Source organism: Hypanus sabinus, chromosome 4 (assembly GCF_030144855.1).
Source record: "Hypanus sabinus isolate sHypSab1 chromosome 4, sHypSab1.hap1, whole genome shotgun sequence".
In the NCBI taxonomy this organism is placed as follows: Eukaryota; Metazoa; Chordata; class Chondrichthyes; order Myliobatiformes; family Dasyatidae; genus Hypanus; species Hypanus sabinus.
The window spans coordinates 45,836,188-45,861,549 of record NC_082709.1 but is presented as its reverse complement, the minus strand read 5'-3'; the positions used below and the strand labels follow the sequence as shown (position 1 = coordinate 45,861,549).

General features: G+C 40.6%; 1 protein-coding gene across 5 annotated transcripts in view; it reads right to left on the bottom strand.

Annotated features, from left to right (window-relative positions):
- LOC132392716 (SPATS2-like protein) overlaps positions 1–25,362 on the bottom strand; it is a 219,685-nt gene that overhangs the window by 58,627 nt on the left and 135,696 nt on the right. For all 5 annotated transcript variants that reach the window (XM_059966992.1, XM_059966994.1, XM_059966993.1 and 2 more), the window contains 6 exons: positions 18,485–18,568; positions 14,470–14,578; positions 12,335–12,384; positions 11,988–12,237; positions 10,470–10,655; positions 1,840–1,978 (listed from right to left, as the gene is read on the bottom strand). In XM_059966992.1, coding sequence (XP_059822975.1) covers positions 1,840–1,978; positions 10,470–10,655; positions 11,988–12,237; positions 12,335–12,384; positions 14,470–14,578; positions 18,485–18,523 — 773 coding nt within the window. In that variant the 5' untranslated portion in view covers positions 18,524–18,568. The remainder of the gene's footprint in view (positions 1–1,839; positions 1,979–10,469; positions 10,656–11,987; positions 12,238–12,334; positions 12,385–14,469; positions 14,579–18,484; positions 18,569–25,362) is intronic.

The window sequence follows — 25,362 nt, the reverse complement described above, 5'->3', positions numbered from 1 at the left end:
CCTGGGGCCTTGTGGCCTCCTTCACTTCACAGTGTGGTGGGGCCTGTGGGGCCTCAAGGAAGGCATGTGGTAGCAAAGGGCAAGAAAAGTGTGGAGAGAGAGAAGCCACATGGTGCAGACTGGCTCCAGCATAATCTGGCCCAAAGTCTCATAAATTCACATGTAATGGCAATGAGAAATTTACTTGGATCAATAGTTCCCAATGCAGGAGAGATCCTTAACTTCATGTTGCCTAACAAACTCTTCACAGGATTCAAGCTGGTTTCAGGTATCGATCACAACAGACTTTTCAATGACAAACTCTGCCATCTTTTACAGGGATGATGCCTGGGTATGTTTAGTCCGGTGGTACTTATACCCCAGTATTCCATCCCTCCTGATTGGTTAGTCTTCATCCAATCTGGTTTCTGCTCTCCCACCTCGTTTACCATTGAATTCCAGTTCTTACTTAGGTCGGGACCTTTGTCTTCATCAGAGTTTGTCATGGAAACATCAGTTATAATTGATACCTGTACCCAGATTGAAGCCTGAGAAGAGTTTATTCATCATATACACTGGGAAAGCACTTGATCCTTTTTCACATTGCCTATTATCTAACAATGTATAGGGTAGGGGTGTCAAACTCATTTTAGGTCACGGGCCGGATTGGGCAAAATGCAGCTTCATGCGGGCCAGATCAGTCGGGCGCGTGCGATCACAGCTTTCATTGCCTCCGTTTTTTCAGCCTGTTCTCATGTGTCTCAGTCTCTGCTATAACTACAAAGTGTTTCACTTCACAAATTCCATTTCTTATGAAGAAGACTGCTGAGCAAGAATTATTTTTATGATTGGTATTAACTTACAATCATAGGCTTCATATCGCCAGGCCATTAATAATTAAAATAATGGATCTATCTAAAATGATCTCGCGGGCCGGATATAATTGTACGCCGGGCCAGATATGGCCCGCGGGCCTTGAGTTTGACACCTATGGTATAGGGTGTGCTAACCATATCAAATACATCAGCAGAATACTCCTGACTGCACACAACACACAGAACTAACTCACAGCATTTGAAACCAGTGTCTGAAGAAGAGGTACATTGTAACTGGGAAGGAAACTGCAGTGAGAGTATCCTTGATGAAATGTAAATATCTTACATGTTCATAGGGAAAGGGAAACCAAAAGTGGATATGCCTGTCAGTCCTGGTCTACCTCCTTCCAGCTGTAACTTTGAGGATTTTTGCTCATTCTTGTGGTGTTACATTCCAAGGCGAATATTTAATGAATACACCATGTCTGGAAACAACTGGTTATCCAAAAATCTTGAAATCAAGACTTCGAAGCAAATGTCTATCATTTGCTGCAACACAAGAAACTTACAAATATTGTAGAAACACAGTGGTAACGAGAAAAAAGAATCACTCAACAACTAGCAATTATATCACTGATCGTTTGTTCAAATGGCACCATCTTCTTGCTGTTGCTTATGTGTTTAGCTGTGTGTGTAAGAGCGTGGTATTTTGAGTCTTACATGCTGGTGCTGCATGTGTTAAGTTATCATTGCACACCGACTGACGTCTCCATCTGCCAGGTCTATGTTTTCTAGTATTGTTTAGCCATGCACTCCCCAACACCCTGGCCAAAATGGTACCTGATACGTATTGTCATACAAATGGGCACTTGCTCCCTGATGCCATTTTGGAATTGAATGAATACCCATTACATCTAAGGATGTGAATATTAAGGTTCTACATTTTGTGCTGAATGTTTTTTATGATGCAAATTATTGACCAACAACTGTTTTTAAAAAAAGTAAGTCTTTCACAGTTGTCCTATTTAGACTCGGAATCACATACCAGGCCTGCAACTCTGCAAAGGTAGTTTTAATCTTCTTCACAGAAGCATCCATTTCCTCTTTGATCAGGAGCTGGTATCTGGCCAATGAGACTGTGCATCGTTGCAAGTCCTTCACTGATTTTTCAATGCTTGTACCTGCTTTGAGACAAACAAATTCTGGTATCATCATGATGTGCCTTCCTTGCAGGGTAATCACAATGAAAAATGTGTCCAACAACAGCTAGAGACCATTTCATTATCAGAGTCTCTCACAGCATTGTACCCACCAATTTTCCAAGCAAGCTTTACAATTACCAGCAAATGTGTACAGCTGAATTTCACTTCTATTGATCAAAGCACTTGATAATTCTAACTGTATATACAGTGGATTCTGGTTAACTGCGCCTGCAGTTATTTGGGACAGCCATTTATTTGGGACAACTTTTAAAGAACAAAAATAAATTGAAATAATAGCCCAATTTCCCATCACTTATTTAGAACCCTATGCTGCTTAATTGGGGCAATAGTCATGCCAAACAGGTTCTAACCATTGGTAGTGTTCTAATTTGTTCTGTATTTCATTTAAATACATAATTTGCTTCTCAGCTTGTGTTTATATACCTATTTGACTACCACGGGAGTACTTGGAGTCATTTTGGCAGCGGTTTGACATCTTAGGCCAATGTCAATCAGGCTTTAGATGATCTGAGCAATGGGATTAACATACACGAAACCATACACCCTGATGCCTTCACTGTCATTTTGGGAGATTTTAACCAGGCCAGTCTGGAAAAAAATCACTAAGCAATTACCATCAACAGATCACTTGCAATACCAGAGGAAACAACACACTGGACCATTGCTACACCACCATCAAGAATGCCTACCGTGCTATTCCACACCCTCACTCCAGGAAGTCTGATCACCTGGCTGTACTTCTACTCCCTGAGTATCGGCAGAGACTGAAGACTGCAGCACCAGCAGTGAGGACCAAGAAGATATGGACAAGGGAAGCACAGGAGCACCTACAGGACTGCTTTGAATCGGTGGACTGGACTGTATTCAGGGATTCATCTTCAAACTTGGATGAGTATGCTGTAGTTGTTACTGACTTCATTTAAACCAGTGTGGATGAGTGTGTTCCCTCAAAGACTTACCGTACATTCCCAAACCAAAAGCCATGGATGAACCAGGAGGTATATCGTCTGCTGAAGGGTAGACCTGTGGCATTCAAGTCTGGCAACCCAGGCCTGTAGCGGAAAACCAGGTATGATTTGCGGATGGGCTATTTCAAGGGCGAAGAGACAATTTCAAATGACGTTGGAGGCGACATCAGATGCACGTCAACTCTGACAGGGTCTGCAAGACAATACGTTCTACAAAGCGAAATCCTATACCATGAATGTCAGCAATGCTTCACTATCAGATGAACTCAACGCCTTCTACGCACGCTTTGAAAGAGAGGACACAACTACAGCTGTGAAGATCCCTGCAGCACCTGATGACCCTCTGATCTCTGTCTCAGAGGCCGATGTTAAGCTGTCTTTAAAGAGAGTGAACCCTCAGAAGGCAGAAGGTCCTGATGGAGTATTCTGAAAACCTATGACAACCAACTAGCGGGAGTATTCTAGAATATTTTCAACCTCTCACTGCTACGGCGGAAGTTCCCACTTACTTTAAAAAGGCATCAATTATACCAGTGGCTAAGAAGAATAAAGTGGACTGCCTTAATTACTATCGCCCAGTAGCACTCTAATTGACAGTGATGAAATGCTTTGAGAGGTTGGTCATGACTAGATTGAACTCCTGCCTCAGCAAGGACCTGGACCCACTTTCAATTTGCCTATTGCCACAATAGGTCAACGGCAGACGCAATCTCAATGGCTCTCCACATGGCTTTAGATCACCTGGACAACACAAACACCTATGTCAGGATGCTGTACATCGACTATAGCTCAGCATTTAATACCATCATTCCCACAATTCCGATTGAGAAGTTGCAGAACCTGGGCCTCTGTACCTCCGTCTGCAATTGGATCCTTGACTTCCCAACTGGAAGACCACTATCTGTGCAGATTGGTGATAACATCTTCTCCTTGCTGATGATCAACACTGGCACACCTTATCCCACTGCTCTACTCTCTATATACACAAGACTGTGTGGCTAGGCATAGCTCAAATACCAAGTATAAACTTGCTGATGATATAACCATTGTTGGTAGAATCTCAGGTGGTGATGAGAGGGTGTATAGGAACAAGGTATGCCAACTCGTGGAATGACGCTGCAGCAACAACCTGGCACTCAATGTCAGTAAGACGAAAGAGCTGAATGTGGACTTCAGGAAGGGTAAGACAAAGGAACACATATCAATCCTCATAGAGGTATCAGAAGTGGAGAGAGTAAGCAGCTTCAAGTTCCTGTGTGTCAAGGTCTCTGAGGATCTAACCTGGTCCCAACATATTGATGAAGAAGGCAAGATAGTGTCTATATTTTATTAGGAGTTTGATGAGATTTGGCATGTCAACAAATACACTCAAAAACTTCTATAGTTGTACTGTGGAGAACATTCTGACAGACTGCATCACTGTCTGGTATGGAGGGGCTACTGCACAGGACCGACAGAAGCTGCAGAAGGTTGTAAATCTAGTCAGCAACATCTTGGATACTAGCCTACAAAGTACCCAGGACATCTTTAGGGAGTGTCCATTATTAAGTACCTCTAGCACCTAGGGCATGCCCTTTTCTCACTGTTACAATCAGGTAGGAGGTACAGAAGCCTGAAGGCACACACTCAGTGATTCAGGACCAGCTTCTTCCCCTCTGCCATCCGATTCCTAAATGGATATTGAATCTTCGGACACTACCTCACTTTTTTAAAAATAATGTATTTCCGTTTTTGCACGTTTTAAAAAAATCTATTCAACATATGTAATTGTTTACTTGTTTATTTTTTAATTTTATTTATTATTATTTTTCTCTCTGCTAGATTATGTATTGCATTGAACTGCTGCCGCTAAGTTAACAAATTTCACGACGCATGCCGATGATAGTAAACCTGATTCTGATTCTGATTTCCATGGATCTTCAGCTAATTAGGCCAGATGCTTAATTGGGCCAAAATGTACTGGTGCCAATATGTCCCAATTAACTGGAATCCATTATAATTATTACAAAGATGTGACTAATATTTCAAGATAGGTTTATTTTTGGAAAAGTGATGATTTTTTATCCTTATTCAGCCAGTTTCACCACTGAGCTTACCTGAATCCCAAAATAGCAGCCTTCCTGAAGCCAAACTTGAAAATTAAAATGAACTTATTCATTACATATTTAGTATTCCCAGCCTGTTTTTACAAGTTCATTTCATCCTGTATTAAACCATTGTACTTCACTTTACATACCAAATATCCATCAACAATGCAGCATTGATAATTCATCTTTGAACTTCTTGTAATGGTAGCAACTTGGTTAACAATTAATTTAGTGTAGATTTAGCCAGGAGCTGCCCATTTGTTTTGTATTCCATTTAAAACCATTTGTTTTGGGTATAATGGGTCACATTACTGTTTACATACAAAATCTGGATAAATGAGCAAACATTAAGCAAGAGCAAACCACCCCTTTAGTTAAATTAATGTAATAAATAGGATAATTAAAAAGTAGTTTTTTTAGATGGATAGTAATGCAGAAACACTTTTCCCACAGGCACTTAAGCTTTATCTTAAAAGTAAAATAGTCTCTGCGGACAGGTTTTTTTTCCTGATTTTCCACCAAGCATAATGGATTTTATAAGTGGATTTTCATCTTGCAAATAAAAGTCATATTATTTAATTCTGCAAACTTAATGCTACTGCCAATCACCTTAAAACAGCAGTGTATCTCATAATTTCTGCTTTGCAACTAGACTTCTCTCCATGAAATTGAAGTAACAACTTCCTTATAAATCCTTGTACATTTTCAAAATGTTGTTATGTGTAATTTTTAACAAATCTGCATGGGAATATTTGTCCATCACGAATGAACATGTGCAGATCCGTTGAAAATCACGACAGTGTGAAGTATTTGTCAGATCTGCACAGGTGCAGTCACATTGTGACTCTTTCTGGCTCTTTGACCATTAACATTCCAGCTTGTAAGACATTTGTCAAGGCAATAAGGGAAACGAGCTATGCAAAAGGCTCACAAGGATGCTATCCAGACTGCATGCTGCAATTGAAAGTTAGCATCTCATTTCTTAGTTTTGTTTTCCTCTCAAGTGTTGTATAAAAATCCTTGGCTCTGTAGTTTGCAGCTGTTCTTCAAGTTCTGGCATATTGTACAGGCAACTATTTCTTTGTGGGCCAATCATTTTGAACAACTTTGCTCAAAGGGCTCAATAAAATTAATGACTGACTGGTAAAATCTGGAGTTTTACAGTGCAAGTTGTAGAGGTCATTGAGTCTGCTTTCTTGGCATTGACTACTATAGATCAGACTTCATAGACTGCCACAACACCATTATTTTCCAACAAACACAAATTTTATCCAGGCTTTGAGTTTAACATGTTCCTTTTCTGCTTCCTGCAAAAACAATTAACTGCAACGAAACTGGTCATTTGGCCCAGCCGGCCCATCTTGAGGTTAATGGTCCGTGTAGTTGCCAATACAGGATGGAGGCATTTCTTAAAGATTGGTTGTATGACATTTGATTACTGTGTGTGTGACTTCAAATGCTCCTCTTACAAGGATTGACCTCCTCGGGGTTGAGTAATTTTGATTGCGGTTTCACATCAATAGCTGAAGTGCAGTAATGCAAGAATTGGGGAAAAGTAATTGAGGGAACAGAGGGCAAGGAAATAAGGGGGAAAGGAGGGGGTGGGGCTCAGAGCTCGGAATGGAAGAAAGGAACCAGTATCAGGAAAAAGAAACTGAGGGAAGGGAAGGAAGAGTTAAAGGCGGAGGATCAGAAAGATGGCAGGGTTTCACTGACTGAAATTGCTTTGATGATTCCTAAATGACACACTAACAGCTAATTTGTAATCTGATGCCAGTCTGTAACTAACAACAATCTTACAACCAACTGATATTGACTCTGAAACTACACAGGAGGAAGCCATTTACCTCCTGATGCTTGTGTTGAGCCCTATTAAACCACTCACCATCCTCAGCCCCATTTACAAGTATATTTTGCTAATCTTCCTTTACAAATCTCTCCTGTTCCTTGCAAACACAATTATTGTCCATTTCTCCTCATTTTATACAGAATTCTAGGCCTCATTCCTGTAAACAGCCTATTTCCTCCCATTTCTTTGAGTCCCCGGTACCCAATGGGGGTTTAGTTTCCAACCCTTCCTGTTGTAATGTAAGTATTATTAAAAGTAAGTTAATACTAATCAGGAAGCTGTTGGTAGCAAGAGGCGGGATGGGGGGTTGGCGGGGTCTTTACTTCCGCTCTTTTTACTCCCAGTATGCATTGTATATAGTTCCTCCACCCATGCCGCACGAGGTACCTGTAAGCCTTTGTATTGTAAATATCATTTTCCGTCCCAGATAAAGATGCTCTTTTGGCCACCAAGTTATCGAGTGGTCTTTTTGTAAAGTAGAAGTTACCACACTACCAAACCTCCATTGAAGCAGGATACCCTGCAAGCCAGCTATGGTGAACACATTCATCACCATGTTCAACTTGGATACTGTGGCACATCCATCCATCTCCCCTAGCTCCAAATGATGCTAAAATCACACCCCGAAGCTTCAAATGTGCCAGTGTCTGTTTTCCCTGTTGATCTCCACAGCCAGTCCTAACGCTGCTTGTGGCCTTTGTACATTCATGTTGTTCAAAATGAAAACTGTGATGAAGCTTGAGAAGCGCCAAGCCTTTCGTCTCAAGCACTGCTGAATGTTACAGCACTGGGACCAGAGTGAAGCATACGGCCAACTGAAAAATATCTAAACTGAATCTACTTTGTCTAAATGTTCAGCACAGCTTTGTGGGCTGAAGGGCCTGTATTGTGCTGTAGGTTTTCTATGTTTCTAAATCCACCCTTGTTAACACCTAGCAATTCAACACAGGGAATGTTCCTGCCTTCTGCAAATGTGGATTTGGCAAGAGCTGGGGGATTTTTAACTGTGGTCGTCCAAAACACAGCTAATACGGGATCACTTCACAGCAAATTTAGAGCAACAGTAGGTCATTCAATCATTTGAACCTGCTCCACCACTCGGTATGATTAAGGCTGATCCCGATTGTGATACTATATTCTTGCTTTCTTCCCATACCCCTTCTTGCCTTTTGCACAGTATCTGGAAATCTATCAGTCTCCTTCTTAGATATGCATAGCACCTTCTCTCTGTGGCAGAGGTTTCTGCCAGTTCATCGTGGTCCGCTCAGCTCAGTTCAAGCCATCTTGCAGCTAGCTAAATTCTGCCTAGCTAAAGGCAGAATTTGATGCCCACTACGGAGGTACAGCCAATCACTCAGGGGCAGAATGATGAAATAAATAAATGTACAGAGTGTCCACTGACACCTTAGCATTTTCTTTTGTTACTTTTAACTATTTGCAAAGAGCTCTGAGAACTCACAATGGAGAGATTCATGTCAGTAATTTGTAATGGACATCGGCTTTATGATGACTGATAATGCGGAACAAGGGTGATGGAAAATGATGCAACTGTCAGGGAAGTGCACAGCAAATTAAACAGAATGTGGAGAATGAAGGGAAGCTGGTGTTGCCTCTTCCAGAGCACTGGAGGTTGAGGGAAGACCTGAAAGAATATATAGGATTATGACAGGCATAGATAGGGTAGGTAGCCAGTATCCTTGCCCCAGGGGTGAAACATCAAGATATCAAGGACCACAGGGCATGCAGTTAAGGTGAGGAGGGTAAATTCAAAGGAGATTTGTGGTGAAAATTCTTTACACAGGGAGTTTTGGGTGCCTGGAATGAGCAGCTAGGAGTGGTAGTGGAGGCAAAGAGAATCAGTACCTTTAGTTTCCTGTGTGTTGACTTAGCAGTTAACTTGCCATAGGCCCAGCTCATAGATATAATCAAATGGAAGGCATGAGAGTATTTACTTTCTTAGGAAATTCAGCTTATCATTGAAAACTCTCACAAACTTCTACAGATGTACCGTTGAAAGCGTCCTGACTGTTTGCTTTGTGGTTTGGTAGGGCAAGCTGCACGTACAGGAACGTACAGGCGAGAAGCCTCAGAGAGTAGTGAACTCTGCCCAATACACATACTTTCCCCATCACTGGTGGTACCTATGGGAAGTGCTTCATGAAAAAGACCTCCAGTTACAGAAACCTACCCACTGTTCTTCAATAGGGCCACAGTACGTTGCGGTTAGTGTGATGCTATTATCACTTGGGGTGTCAGAGTTCAGCATTCAGTTCTGGCGTTGTCTGTAAGGAGACTCTGTATGTCTTCCCTGTGGAATGTGTGGGATTCCCTCGGGTGTCCCAGGTTCCTCCACAGCTCAAAGACATCCTGGGTAGGTTCACTGGTCATTGTAAAGTGTCCCGAGATTAGGTTGGGGTTAAATCAGGGTTATCAGGGGATGCTGGGGCAGTGCAGCTCAAAGGGCCGGACAGGCCTGTCCCGTGCTGTATCTCTATAGAAATAAATAAGAATTTATGAACTAGAGGTGACCAGGCATATAGATGAGGGTAGTGCAGTGGATGTGATCTACATGGATTTTAGTAAGGCATTTGACAAGGTTCCACATGGTAGACTTATTCAGAAAGTCAGAAGGCATGGGATCCAGGGAAGTTTGGCCAGGTGGATTCAGAATTGGCTTGCCTGCAGAAGGCAGAGGGTCGTGGTGGAGTGAGTACATTCAGATTGGAAGGTTGTGACTAGTGGTGTCCCACAAGGATCGGTTCTGTTAGTTAGAAATTTCGTAACTTAGTATTTCCAGCAACTGCTGAGTTAGTTATTAGACCATTGCATTCTAGCAACAGTCAGAAAGAAATGGCAACAAGATGATTTAATGCAAACATGAAAACTATTAATAATCTTACTAAGCCTCTAGTTAACAGCTTTTTCTTCTCTTAAGGTCTGTTCCTGTACTCCTTCTCAGCATCAGAACAGTTGCATATTTAGGTATTAGCAACAGGACTATCTGCGTAGGGATCTTTGGTTGTTGATAACTTGCATTTTAGGGAGTGGCATGGCTTGTCCTGAGATCCCGTATGTGGCAATATGATTGGTAATTGGGATAAGTTAACAGGCCTTTGAGAATTTGAGATCCATGTACTGGATGTACTGTTGGAACAATCAAAAACTACAAAGACTGAGCACAGCTACCATTCTCATTCAGAATGCTAATATTGTGATGTTAAAAAGAAGTGTTTAAAAGTAATCCATCTTTCTCTGTTAATATATACCTTTAATCCATAAGTGCACTATACATGGCTGAAATCTACAGAAGGTACAATGCAGAAACGGTTCTTTCAGCCTAACCAGAAGTATTTATGTTCTAAGGAAATTCCAGGGAGTTACAGCATTGGCGCTAAATGCACCCATAAGCAGATGACAATGCTTTAACCTCTACGTATTTTCAGTTGTTGGTAAATGAAGTTTCCCAGGGGCATGGGTCAGGTGGAGTGGTTAGGATTTGCAACTGTCATGTTGTAAAGGTCGTGATTATAAATATTTTACCCTCTTACCTCTTTTCTTGCTTGATGCCGGGTCACCTGGCACCGATGAAGACATAGGAGCAGGTGGATGGGAACTGGGCAAGGCTTTTGGCTTCATCTTGTTCGTTGTTCTGGTGGTCTGACATTTTTGGGCATCCTGAACGGGCTGAGGTAGTAGCTCCAATGGCGTGGTCTCATTTTCCTGAGAGAGACCAACTGAACAGGGATTGAGAAGGAACAACTTCACTGCTGATTATAGTATGCCTCTCACACTGATACAGTTCCCACCACAGTACTTACCCAATATTATCAAATTCAATACCCCAATATAGTAATCATATACATCCACTATTGTGCTTTGAATCCTGGCAACATGCACTGTAGCTGTTCAATTTGCTTTACTTCTTTTCCATGTATTTTAATTTTTAGGACATTTGTTTCCCAGTGGTAATGTGGTTTTCCTGGATTAATTCACATGTTGTACATTCCAGAAAGCACATTATTGTCCGTATACATCATGCACCCGAACATTTGGGAATTTAATTACTCTAGTTGTATTGTACATTAACGTTGCTATAAAAACTGAACCTGAATTGTTATTGACAAAACTCCAAGCCATGGATAACTGTGACCTGTGCAGTGACTCAGGTTGCCTGGGGTCTGTCAGCATGAGGTGCCCAAACTCTTTTTACGTGTGCCACATCAATTAAATCTGTCTCTTTATTTCTAACAACCCCACTTACCCCATCAACACCACCATGTACCGAACTCCTATGTCATTTCTGCACTCTAATTATTACAATTTCAGAATAAAGAGTTTACTTTTGCAATGGCACCTCTCACTTCCATTTTGTACTCAGTAGTACCTCCCATTTGCTTTGCCATATGAAAGCATCTGAAGTAATTCGCATAAATGGTGCATCCAGGATTCTGCATATTTAGCCATGGTCGGAAAACTGGGTAATTATCACACTATTTGCGGGGGGGGAGGGGCAAGCAACTAAATCAGTGACTGGTGTCCACTGAGAAGCTATAAAACATAAGCAGTCCAAAGTAATCAGAGGAGATTGCTTTAGGAATACAGTATCATGTGGGTGAACATAAGACATAGGAGAAAAATTAGGCCATTCAGCCCATCGAGACAGTTCCGCCATTCCATCATGGCCGATTTATTATCCCTCTCATTCCCATTCTGCTTTCGCTCCATAGCCCTTGACGGTCTTATTAATCAAGAACCTATCAAACTCTAATTTAAATATACCTAATGATCGCCAACATCCGACTAAAGAAATTTCTGCTCATCTCTGTTCACGCAGAACATAGACCTTGATGAAGCTGAAACAGGTCAGACTGTAAAACCAGCTTACGTTACACTATTATATGATTAATTTCACCCCTAGAGTTCTCCGGTCAGAACAATATGGAGAAATAGATCAGGATCAGAATGACACATTTCTGCCTGACTTTTTAGGTTTTTGTCCTGTATTTTCATTTTTAAAAATTTGTACGTGTTTTCTGTAATAGATAAAGCAAATGTCAGAAGCTGACCTGTTTTCTCTGGGGCCATTAACTGATGTAACACTGGGCTGGTTGCTGCTTTCTCGTCGTTGGAAAGAATTTCCGTCTTCTCACTGAGAGAGTCCGCCGAGGAATCATCATTTGCTGAGCTGTTGGCATGGTACCCATTCAGTCCACCTTTTGGTAGGGGGAGATCTGCATTCTCTCCCAGTCCTTGGGTCTTTTCATCTTTTACTTGGCCATTTGCCTGTCTCAGTTTCCTTTTCCTTTTCTTATTGTGCTGGGTAAAATAAATATTATATATAGATTCGCCCCATTGCTAACCAAATAATTTAAATTCACACCATGCATTCAAAGATAAGGATTCTGAACTTTACCTTCTTTTTACCTGGCATGTTCCATTCTTTCAAAACCTCCACTGCACTGCCTGATCAAAACAGAAAATACCAATAAGGGAAGGTTGGCATTTCACTTTGGACAGGAAGCAAATTTACTAATTTCCTGCTTTTAGAACACAGTTTGAATGAAATTAGATCAAACAATTTCATTTGACAGAATCCCTATCTCTTTGTTTATTTGATCTAATTTAATGGAAAAGAGATTTAATGGAGTGCTCTGTCCTGTGATTTTGCTGGAAAACCTTTCACCAGGTTCAGTCACAGTTCTAGGAATGGGAGCAGCTCTGAAGAAATTCCGAAGTATTCATATTTTGTTTGATCAGAAGCTTAACATATAAGTCAAACATTTCTTCCTAGACTAGGCTTCTTCCATATGACGCAGATGCCTTTTAACAATGACATAGCTCACATTATTAGATCATGATTCAATGAACTGAGTACCTTTGACTCAGCTGTTACAAGACCAATGCAAAAAGGTACCTTCCATTTTCCTGAGTATAAGCATAATAATGAGCTACTGCAGCCACTTTTTAGCAGAACTAAAACAATTCTCTGTATGTTTCTCCAGTGATTTAAATTTTAGCAACCTTAAAAGAGGACCACGAATGGAGGTAGTGCATTTACCATGACATATTTCTCAGCTTGGTGACAGGGCTCGGCAGAAACATGAGAGGCAGGTTGGGCAGAGATAACCAACAGAATGGTATTAAGGAAGCCTTTCAAAGTTTGGTATTTGACAAACTCCCAGAATGGGAAAAAGGCAGCTGAAGGTACTATCATTGATGAGCGTGGGGCAAGGCAAGTGAGTGATGGGGTGGCGATGCAGCAGGTTGCAGGCACGGCTACAACTAGACTTGAGGACATCAATGTGAATCTTCACATTTGTGCATCAAAGAACAGGGATTCATTGGGAAATGGGAAAAGATCAGAGTGGTACTTAGATTTACAATGGATGCAAACACCGGCAATCTGGAAGAAATTGAATTTGTGGAATATGGGACTTGGAATGCCAACACAAAAGTTAAGATCCAGAAGACTGATGCAGCATAAGGTAAAGAGTGACTATGTGAAACTTTGTAAGTAAAAAGTTTTGATTGAGTTAGCTGTGGGTTATCTTGTGTATTCCATGTATAGTTATACACTGCATAATTCATAATAGACCTGCATTGTGGCTGGATATACTTATGGAACGTTGCTTTTGCTAATTCCATTACTTCATCTCTTCCTTCTTTTAATTCTCATCATTCAAATAATGGAGTCCAAGTGGTCCTGAAATTGAACTTTTAAAAAGTGAATGACTGGTTTTGTGCTGTAATAAGTGACAATAAAATGGCAAAAAATGCTGATATTTGAATCATCTACTTTGTGAAATGATCACTAACCTCTGAAAAAAATACAAAACATTCTCACATTTCAAAGTAAAAAGTTAATGTCATCTTTCGGTGACATCAGTCAGCACAACAATCACCTTCCACATCTTGTTATCAGACCAATGTAGTTCAATATATTCAGAAATACTTGTAAGCCTGATCTAAAGGAGACAAAGGAAATTGCATCTATTGGAATCTAGAGTAGCAAACAATGCGTTGGAGGACATCAGTGCATCAAACATCATCCGTAGAAGGAAAGGAATTGTCAGTATTTTAGGTTAAAACCCTGCATTAAGATGCAGTGTCTCAAGTCCTGATGCAGAGTTTCAACTTGTGAAGTCCGCATTTCTTTTCTTCCCATAAATGCTGCTCAGCCCACCAAGTTCCTCCAGCAGACAGTTTGTTAAACCTGCACAAATGATCCTGTAATATAGACATAAATCCCACCAAGACAGCAGAGGCAGAGGAAATTTAAAATTTGTGAACTCAATAAATTTGTTTCAGTTTGCCTTGAAAGAAAATTGGTCAAAAATTTATTAAAAAATCAGTTACTCCTATTCTATATAACTCGAATGTGATCAAACCCAGTGTGGTTGCTTTGAAGTAACCTAGAAGCCTCTTTATTCACGGACAACCAGACTTACCGGTAATGTTCAAATTCCATGACTGCATAAAGCAAAGTAGAGTTAAATGTTTAAAGGTGATGACAAACTTGGTTACAATTGGAGAATGTAATTTTCTTACCATCCATAAAGGCCTGCACTGCCTTGTCTACATTGTTGTCAAAATGTTGAAGCACCAGGACAATTTCATTATTACTTCTGTTTGGAACCACAGTTCGAACAGCAGTGATCTGGAATTGGAAACAGAGACAATAGTAAATTGATTAGCTCTCCACTTTTGTGATGATAATATTGCTCCCTCTTTTTCTGACCTTTTTTTATCATTGGAAAGACCAGTAAAGATGGTCTAAACACTATGAAAAGCGTAACCCACATCTAACTTCTCTACACTGTGCATGAATCATGAATCTAATTCTATAAAACTATTAAGCATAAATCCTAATGGAAAGGAGGGGGTTTCATGCACAAACAAGAGAAAATATGCAAGTGCTGGAAATCCAAGCAACACCCACAAAATGCTGGAGGAACTCAGCAGGCCAGGCAGCATCTATGGAAGAGAGTAAACAGTTGATGATTTGGGCCGAAACTTCAGCAGGTCTTGAGAAAAAAGATGAGAATTCAGAGTTAGAAGGTGGGGGAAGGGGAGTAAGGTGATAGGTAAAACTGGGGGGGGGGGGGGTTCATGTAGATAGGTCCAGTGACCAGATAGGGTCTTGGATGAATTGAATGACGATTTTCTGTGTTGCTCCTTCTATAAGAGTTTTTCAAGGAGATGGTATTGTATCCCCATCATAACAGTCTAGTAATAACATCTTTCCACTTAATTAATTATTATTTCATGGTCCTGTAACTTCTGTGGAGCCAGTTTGCACGATGCCTTACAGTGTTAGCAATCACCATTCAGGCTTTGATTCCCAATGCTATCTTTAAGGAGTTTCGACATTTCTCCCTGTGACTATATGGGTTTCCTCTGGGTGCTCAGGTTTCCTCCCACATTCCAACAATACACTGTTAGGTTTAGGGTCAGTGAGATGTGGGCATGCTATGTTGACATCAGAAGGGAGTGGACGGTTGTCAATCCTCAGACTGTGCTGGTCGCTGGTGCAAATAACACTTTTCATTGTATGCTTCAGTGTTTCAACATTCACGTGACAAGTAAAGCTAATATCTTTTAGTCCCCCATTTGCCTTTTGTTTGGTCTGTCCCAATCCCCTATTGACAGCTGTGGCTGGAGTCTACCTATCTAAGCCAGTCATGTGTCAGGCCAGCAGCGTTCAGCAGGCCTTCCTTCCCAGAGTAGCCCTGTAGTGGAGTATCAGTAGCACTATCAACTGTATGGGAACAGGCTCTGCGTTGTAGCCAGCAGTAGTTCCCTCCCAGGAGAGGAAAGCCACGTCAGCTGCACAGTTCATCCACAAAGAATAAACATACAGTATGTGCACTGGTGGTGACCCAGACCCTTCGCTTGCCTCTCACAGAATACAAGAAAAGGACCTTCAGATTGTTCAGAGGAAACATATTGATAAGCAAGGAGCTTACTACAGTCTCTGCGTTTTATTATTTGTGAGGTTAGATGCAAGAAAAGGCATACTTATTTGATGCTGATGAATCGATTTAGTGAATGCTTAGAGACGGAGTCATAAAGAATAAAGACTATTTTGTTATTTTTGCTGGAGACCCGATGTGGAATGTCTTTCTATTTGATCATAAGCAAGAAAGAGTTAAAGTGGTGTCACACAGAACACTCTGATGCTGTGAAGTACTCTCAAGGCTGCTATTACTGAGTCTGGGTTATTGTGGTACCTCCATAATTTAGTTCACATTTTAACAGTAAATCTAAACTCTAGCCCCTTTTGATTGATGAGGCTCTGACAGGCACTAAAGGCCTTGAACTCTTGATTTCAATTATGTTCCCAGCAGACCAAGCAGATGCCTGGCTCTTCATGGAAGAAAGGCAGCAAAGCAAACCAAGAAGAGGAACTAGTTATGTTTACAAATTCTGTGTTAATAGAATCCTTTCACCACTCATGCACAAGCTATGATTACCCAGCCTAGGATGAGCATACGTCAAAGGAACTCTTGAAGAAGCAAGTATCTCAAACGTTCTTCTTGCTCAGTTAGTCATCGATTTGGCAGTTAAATACTGTGGCTAGCTACACCCTACTATAGGCTTGACTTTAGCAAAGCTGTTAAGGAGAGAGTAGAGAGGTGACAATTAAAGCAAAAGGCAAAGACATAAGACTCGATCAAGGTGAACAAAGCATGAGACTCAGAAAAGGGGCCTTTTCAGCCCTTGAGCCAAAATAGCATTTGGTACACAGTGAAAATAGGATGCGAATAGTCTATATCAATCAGATGATTGCACCAAGGCATAACAATGTTACTAAAGGAATACATGATGACAAATCCATTCCATTCCTGACATTGCCATGGACAAATAATTGGTGAAGGGCCTCTGTGGGTTGAGCTTAGCAGCTGCACATTCTACAATTTAAGGATCTAATCTTGTATTCATAGCTGAAGGGGTCAAAATGGCCAAATAAACCAACTGACACACTGAATTGATCGTGGTTATATGGAAGTGGCAGCTGTACACAGACCTGCTTTCAAAGAGGAAAAGCAGGGGTGATCTGCTTGTGTATGATATAGAAACAAGCCATCTGACAACACTATGATGTTATGTGATGTCATCATGTGCATATGTGACATAAACATCACTTGTTCGCCTCTTGCCTCTTGACCAGAATAAGATACGCACCACTATTTAGATGACATTAGCATTGTATAGTTATTAGACTAATCACAGGTTACTGGAATTCCAAACCTGAATTCATTCACTTACCGTGGATGTCAGACCATAGAATGGAGTGCTGCATAGATGTAAAGCTTCTGTATTCTAGTTTGATGGATTCTAGACAAGCATAGGACATGACAGAGGCTGTTTGCCTGCATAAGGGGGCTTTGGGAAACAGTGAGGGGTCTTCACTTTTGGTCAATAACAAGTAACAGCCTGAGATGAGGATCAATGTGGTGAAGACTAAAGAAATACTCATAGCCTTACTGGCTGAGAAGAAAAGTTAAAATAATTCTAAAATATAGCTGTTCTAGCCCAGATCACATTTCTTTGTATGTCTGCTTTCATGGAGAACTGTCTCTGCCCTCCACTCTAAATAAAATTGTATTTGTGCCCTAATTACCTCCTTGGGTCTTTCTCTGACGAAAAACCCTCTTTAAATTGGAAGAAATGTAAATGAATGGCTGCTTCAATTGAAAAAAAAATGTTTAGATGTATGGACGGTGGGAAAGGAAGAGATAAAAGAGTGGTCATAGCTTGGGAAAATGCCCTGGAAGGGGGAATAGTTGATGGAGATGGACGAATGGACCAAGGAGTCACAGAGGGAACAGGGATCTGAAAGGGGAGGATGGAAAAGATGTGTCAGATGGTGGAACATCATTGGAGATGGTGGAAGTTATTGGAGAAATGAAAAGTAGATTGGCTAACCACTTTGTAGTACATGACAACCCTGAACTTACAGTTTCAAGTATCTTTAATTCTCCATCCTACTCACACTGAGTTTGCTGTACCAATAATGTCCAATGTAAACCTCAGGAACAGCACCTCATTTATTAACAATTGACAAACTCTCCCTCTCTACCTTTCTCACTATAGCTCTGTGTTTCACTTTTTTTCATTTTTCATTTCTGCTTCCAACTGCTGTTTTGTAAAATAATTGTTACATTGCCAACTTTGATTGCACCCTATCACAGGCATTCCAGCAGGTCCTTCCCAACTTCCCTCTCCATCTCTGCCACTTAACTTACACTTGCTGTCTCATTTCTCTGGTGCTTGGAGCTAGAATATTGACTCTTGTTCTTTCCTGACAGTTGCTGCCAGCCTTGTAGAGCAGTTCCAGCATCATCTCTTTTTGTTTTGGACTTTTAGCATTGGTCAGTTTTTGGCTCCCACTTGCAACGCTCAAATGCACAATTTTGAAAGTAGTATCCTTAACCTGTATACCTTACATAACATAATCCTCATACAATGTTTATTTTGCACTGATTTCCTTAAACCTATAGCAATAAGTTATAAGTTTGGAACTCTATAAGTTTGTAACCTATAAGTTTGGAACTCTTACCTTTTCCTTGAACTTTTCCTGAACATTGGTTTCAGACATTGCTGCTTTGATGCTGAACTGATAAGAAATACTGTCTCACCAAACCTGCAGAAAATACAAACAAAATATCAGTATTCTAATTGTGTTTACACTGACCTGTTTGTCCTTTGCCTCCAACTCTGCCAGGATGTGGCTAAATGCAAATTGAAAGAATAGCATCTTACATTCTGTTTGGATAGTTTGCAACCCAATGACACGAATGTTAACAGAAGAGATTCTGCAGATACTTTAAACCTTGAGCAACACACACAAAATGCTAGAGGAGCTCAGTAAGTCAGGCAGCATCTATGGAGGGGAATAAACTGTCAACTTTTTGGGATGAAACCCTTCAACAGGCCTGGAAAGGAAGGCAGAAGAAGCTAGAATAATAGAGGAAGGAGTACAAGCTGGTAGGTGATAGGTGAGACCACCCAGATTTTTACTTCATCTCTCCTCTCCCTCTCACCCACCTTCTCCCTCACCTGGTTTCACCCATCACATGCCAGCTTGAATGCCAGCAAAGTTACAACATGACAAATCTAAGTGAATATAAATTATACATGAATACTAGGGTGGGTGTGGATGAGTGGAAGATGATGTAGTGTGAGGTGAGGAGCATTGAACCTGAGACTAGAATCCTGGATGTCTGTGCTTCCCTCCACATTCCAATTCCCCAGCAGACATCCTTTGTCCCCACTTGGAAGTTGGCGTGATTCACATTTGGGCAAAGAGCATTTCACAGCAGGATACAGGACCAAGTGGTTCTGACCCCTGAACTGGAAGGTGACTAAGCATCACTTTAGCTGTTCATTTTGCTGAGGTCTGGGAATCATTGAGAAATCCAATTTGCCAACTGAACGAGGGAGCAGGTTCACAGATCATCCAGCATCCAAATCCCTGAAAAACCCAGTGGTGGGTAGAATCAAGATTGGTTTTGAGTTATTAAAATTTCAACTCTCCACTCATGTCATTCTACTAAAATTCATCTCTGGTTTTGAGCACATTTAAGCACATTAGAGCTTTGACCAGCAGCCAGTCTGGACGTTGGAAGTTTGGAGTGGAGGGGACTTCAATCAGGTCCACTGTCTGAGGATAAAAGGCAAGAGCAGGTTGCAGCAACGTAATAGAACTTTGACTGGTGACCAATCGGCATTTGGGATTGATTAGTAGGAGCATTTTAAAGGAAGGTAGGATGTAAAGACAGTGGCCATCATCTGAGTGGGCAGAGTCAGAGTGGTGGTTTTAAGGCTTCGGTGAAGAGAGACTTCACCTAGAGAAAGCAAAGGAAAGAAAGCTCTTTTTTTTTCTCTTCTTTATATCTGCTCAGCTAGGACAGTACGGATGACGGGCAAGATAGTAAAATGACTTTTTTGTGGGATGTGGGAAGGCAGGAAGACCTCCAGCGTCCCTGGTGACTACAATAGCAAGAAGTGCATCCAGCTGCAGCTTCTAACAAAATGCATTAAGGAGTTGGAGTTAGAATTAGATGAACACTGGATTCTAGGTATGAGATATTGTGGGCAGTTTTGGGCACCTTATCTTTGAAAGGATGTGCTGAAACTGGACAGAGTTCAAAGGAGGTTCACGAAAATGATTCCAAGATTGAATGTCTTCTCATATGAAGAGAATTTGATAGCTCTAGGCCTGTACTCACTGGAATTTAGAAGTATGAGGGGTGACCTCATTGAAACCTTTCAAATGGTGAAAGGTCTTGATAGGGTGGGTGTAGAGAAGAAGTTTCCTATGGTGGGAGAGTCCAAGACCAGAAGCTACAGCCTCAGAACAGAGGGGTATCATTTTAGAATGGAGATGAGGAGGAATTTCTTTAGCCAGGGAGTGATTAATCTGTGGAATTCTCTGCCACAGGCAGCTGTGGAGACCAAGTCTGTATGTATAATTATGGTAGAGATTGATACATTCTTGATTGGTCAGGGCATGAAGGGATGTGGGGAGAAGAAAGGAAATTGGTGCTGAGAGGAAAATTAGATCAGCCACGATAAAATAGCAAAGCAAATGTAATAGATCAACTGACCTAATTCTGTTCCTATACCTTATTTACACAAAGCAGTGTCACAAGAAAACAGCATCCATCATCAGGAACCCCCACCACCCAAGGCATACTCTCTTCTCGCTGCTGCCATCAGGAAAGAATGTACAGGAGCCTCAGGGCTCACACCACCATATTCAGAAGCAGTTATTGCCCCTTAACCAATTTGGCTCTTGAACCAATGAAGATAATTTCACTCAACTTCACTTGCTCCACCATTGAAATGTTCCCACAACCTATGGACTCACTCTCAGGGTCTCTTCATCTCATGTTCTCGATATTTATTGTTTAGTTATTTTTTTGTGTGTATTTCCACAGATTTTTGTCTTTTGCACTTTGGTTCAACGTTCAAGTTGGTGTGGTCTTCCATTGATTCTACTTTGGTTATTTTTCTATTATAAATTTTTTGAGTATGCCCACAAGAAAATGAATCTCAAGATTGTATGTGGTGACATACACTTTGATAATACATTTATTTTTAATTTTAAACTTTGAACTTTGGTTTTAAGTCAAATTAGACCACATTTAGTTAATGTGAGATGAATGTGAATTAAACCTGGTTTTCAAGGTAAAGCATTGCAAGCAGAGATAACAGTCACGATAGCAATAGGTCTATGATTTTCCAAATTACATTCATGGTTACAGTGTCAATGCTGTTTTTTTCAGGATTAATCCATTGTCCAAATATTTCATTTGCTCTTGAACAATGTGGCCTTTTGCCTAACCAAAGTTATATCACTTTCATTTCTGCATCTAAATGACATTGCTGCAACAAAACCTTCCAATGAATTGAAATTTGATAGCCCAAGTGAAGCCTAAAACATATTTATTGAGATCCTGGTCACTTTCACTCAAGAAATGCAGAATACTAATTCCAATGTCATCTCTCTTCATTTATTAGTGACAGCACATCTAACAACATTATAGGCACAAAAATGCAAATTTCTTACAAATATGACAAAATAAAATCTTTTATTCTGCAGCAGTATGTTTTCCTATGTTTATGCTGAATGGTCAATTGCATTGACCTCAACATCTCACCTTCAAAACTATGTACAAAAAAGAGGTATACATCATGTCTGGAGTCCACCACCAATTGGTGCCAGGTCGGAAAGTCTGTTTATGATTCTTCCTTCAAACTGGCTTCTTAGCAAATCAGTTCTTTAACTTCCCTCCTCAAACCTAAGCTTTCTCCATCACAGTCCCCTTTTCACAATGTCAAAATCAAGGCCTATTAGTATATTGTTCAATTACAAAAGTTGAACAAAGTTTTAATGTGCCCCAGAGATTGATCAGAGATTGCCAATTTGTACTTTGAGTCCTCACTGTCCTCGGTGGCAACAGTGAGTTCAAAAACATTCCAAAAATCTTATTCAATTTACAAAACAAATACTTCTGTTACTCACAATTATGAGTCACTGAGCTGCTAGATCACAGTGCACCTAACACAGCTTAACTCAAGTACTGCTAAACTTCAATTACATAAGAATAAAAGTTTACAAGACTTCAAGTTGGATAGAAACCTTGGCTAGCTGAACAACCTGGAAATCAAAAGTAGCTGAAGTTAAAACCTGGTAAAAACTGATATTCTTGTACTATTGTTCGATACCCTCCACTCCTGCAACGGGTCATATTGCTCCTGGCTATCTCTCCAGAGCAACTCTTTCTACAGCTTTCCATTTTTCGATAAATACATGAAAATATGTGAATCTGTTGCTTTCATGATAAAAGCATATCAATGGGAAGAAATTAATGCCCAAGACTGGAGTAACTGGAGTAATAATACACAATGTTAGCAATAATATCAGCAGTGCTTTTAGAGATCAGATATTAGTACATTTAATAAAAAGGAATAAAAGATTAAATACATTTTGTGCTAGTTGAAAGGATTATCTATTTTTTTCTTTTTACAGATCCTTTTTTGTTCTTCTCTTCCACAATGCAGCAGCTTCATTTCACATTGAATGATAACAACTACAAATAACCCAGAAAGGTCTTCACAAACATCTGGATTTGTATTACATCAAATCTTTATCTCAAATTCCTGCTACTCTGAGATTGATTTTCCTGAGAATTTCACTGCATGGGACACATGAACTCAATGGCTATACCACCACCTAAATACCCAGCCAAGTAGATAATCCTTTGCAAAAGGATGGTACAAAATAGCCTCCTAACAGAGAAGAAAGGTCTCAGCCCAAAACATCAACAGTGCATTTTCCTCCACAAAAGGCTACCAGACCCACTGAGTTCCTCCGGTAGCTAGTTACTTTTTACTCCAGTATTATTATTTCTATCAAAAAGTAATTTTCTGGATCTTACCCTATAAATGATCTGTCATCGTTAATCCAATGCTACCCTTCGCTCTCTCACAAAGAATCTACCCACTAGATTGAAGTATATTTAACATAAGAGGCCTAGCTCTATAAAATTGCAACTCCACTCTTCCAAACCTCTGGAAAAGGCATACACAATGTATATCTGATCCATTGCAGTCCACTCTTCCTTACAGCCCAGCTAAGTAACAAAACCAGGTAATGTTTTGGAAGATACCAAAAGATCATTTTTTTAGAACATATGCATCAAAAAGTCACATTTCTGACCTGTTCAGAGTTTTGTTAATTTGTGTTACGCTTATGAACATGCTGGTCATTCAGATACCTAGACTCTAAAATTTGTCTTGCATTGGCCATTATCTGAGTGTAAAGGACAATAATTTGTCTCCAACTTGCTATGGAACATGTAATGCATTAAGTCACAATTTCCACCCTCTTTCACATTGATAAGAGTAGGGAAACATCTGTATGCTGATGTGTGCACACAAAACGTGAGCTGTTGTTCATGGCTGATTTGACACAGTGCTGCCAAATGCAGACCTCAATAATGTAACTGATGCTACTTGTCAAATGTACATGCAGGAATCTGCACTTAACAGCAGGGGAAACCACTTTATGCAACCTGACTATAACCCAACTGTTCTATTTAAAGGGAACAACAAATAATTTGGATGCTTCTGTTGATTAATTTATGATTTACTTGCTAAAGTAACTTATTGGTCGAGCATTTCCCAGACCCTACGGAAGTTTGCAGTCTACACTGAGTGTCTCATGGAAGGAAGTGATAGTGCGTGTTGACTTCAAGCATTAATAGAATATTCAGAATGCTGGAGACACTTCGGGGGAAGCAGTGTCTATGGAAGGAAATGGATAAGTTGATGTTTTGTGTTGAGACCCTTCATTTGAAGGTATAGTCAAAGGTCTCAGCCAAAAACATCGACTGTCTATAAATCTGAGGCAAACTATCTGTAGCTTTGGAGATCTATTTGAACTGACTTGACATTTCCTTTCTTGATTTTGCATGTTTCTTGAGGTTGTCATAGAATCTGTAAGTAGAAGACTGTGCTTACCCTGCAAAGCTCGCTACCTCACTCTCCAAAGCAGCATTAGACAGTGGGATAAATGGGAATTTTGTGCATATCTTGCACAAAGTCAAAGCTGTTATATCTCATCCTGCTTTGTGAGCTCAGCACTTGCTTCTCAACCCTACCCACCCTGGGCCCTCAGCATTAATGCTAAATCTACCAAGGTCAGCAGTAAGATGTTAATCTTGACTCAGTCTCTCCCTTCCCTTCCTCAACATTCTAAGTGCAGCATAGTGACATTCCTTTAGCTCAACAATAATCAGCTCAACAACTTTATTAAGAGAAGCTGCCTTTGCCGTTGTGGAGCTAAGAATGAAGTTGACATTTATCACTTTGTGGAGGCCACATGCATACAGCACCAGCTAGAACAAACAATAAAAGTCCTACCAGAGACACCCACTCAAAAACCTCAAGTGTAGTTTAGAATTACTTCCCCAATTAAATTGCAGCAAGACCTGCTTTGATTGTAATATATGTGTAATGGCTAAGTTTACAGGGTCAGGACCTCAGTATTGAAACCTAGATTATAATCCTTTGTTGATCAGAATTTGTTCATAATGCATTGTGTCCCAATAGAGGCAATCTCATACCTCAAGATGCAAAGAACAGTTTAATGACAGCATGGATCTGATTGCACAGAGGCAGTAGGAAAATTCCTCCATACTGTGGAAGTAAGGCTACCCTGACCAGAAAGGAACTCTGACAGTGTTTTATGGGAGACCGGCAGTTGCCCAAGCTGCAAGTCTCCCCTCTCCATGCCACCGATGTTGTCCAAGGGAAGGGCATTAGCAACCATACAGCTTGGCACCAGTGTCGTTGCAGAGCAATGTGTGGTTAAGTGCTTTGCTCAAGGACACACACGCAGCCTCAGCCAAGGCTCGAACTAGCGACCTTCAGATCACTAGACGAATGCCTTAACCACTTGGCCACGCGCCAACACATCTACTTGATACTGATGCACCAAAAGGGTCCTTGGCCGCTGCATGGTTTTTCCATGTCATTACCACTTATACCAAGAGATTTTGTTTGGACGCCCGGTAAGTAAATGTAAAAGGGGTATTTTGACTGGAAACACTTGAAATGCTCCCTGGCTTCCCGCAGATACTAAACCAAGTATTTGTATCTAAATCTCCTCAGCTCATTCATCAACTACCAGCTAGCTGTTTAATTCTGGAATTTTTTCAGATGTTTTGGAGTTTGAAATAGAAGGCTGACTGGGTGTGAAAATTCAAATTCATTCTCAGAGTCTTAAATCTTTTTGAATGTATTCCTCAAAACAACCTGCTTCAGCTTTGAATGGATTTCTCTAGACCAGGGGTCGGCAACGTTTGCCACTGAAAGAGCCAATATGGACCCATTTCCCACAGAAAAGAAAACACTGGGAGCCACAAA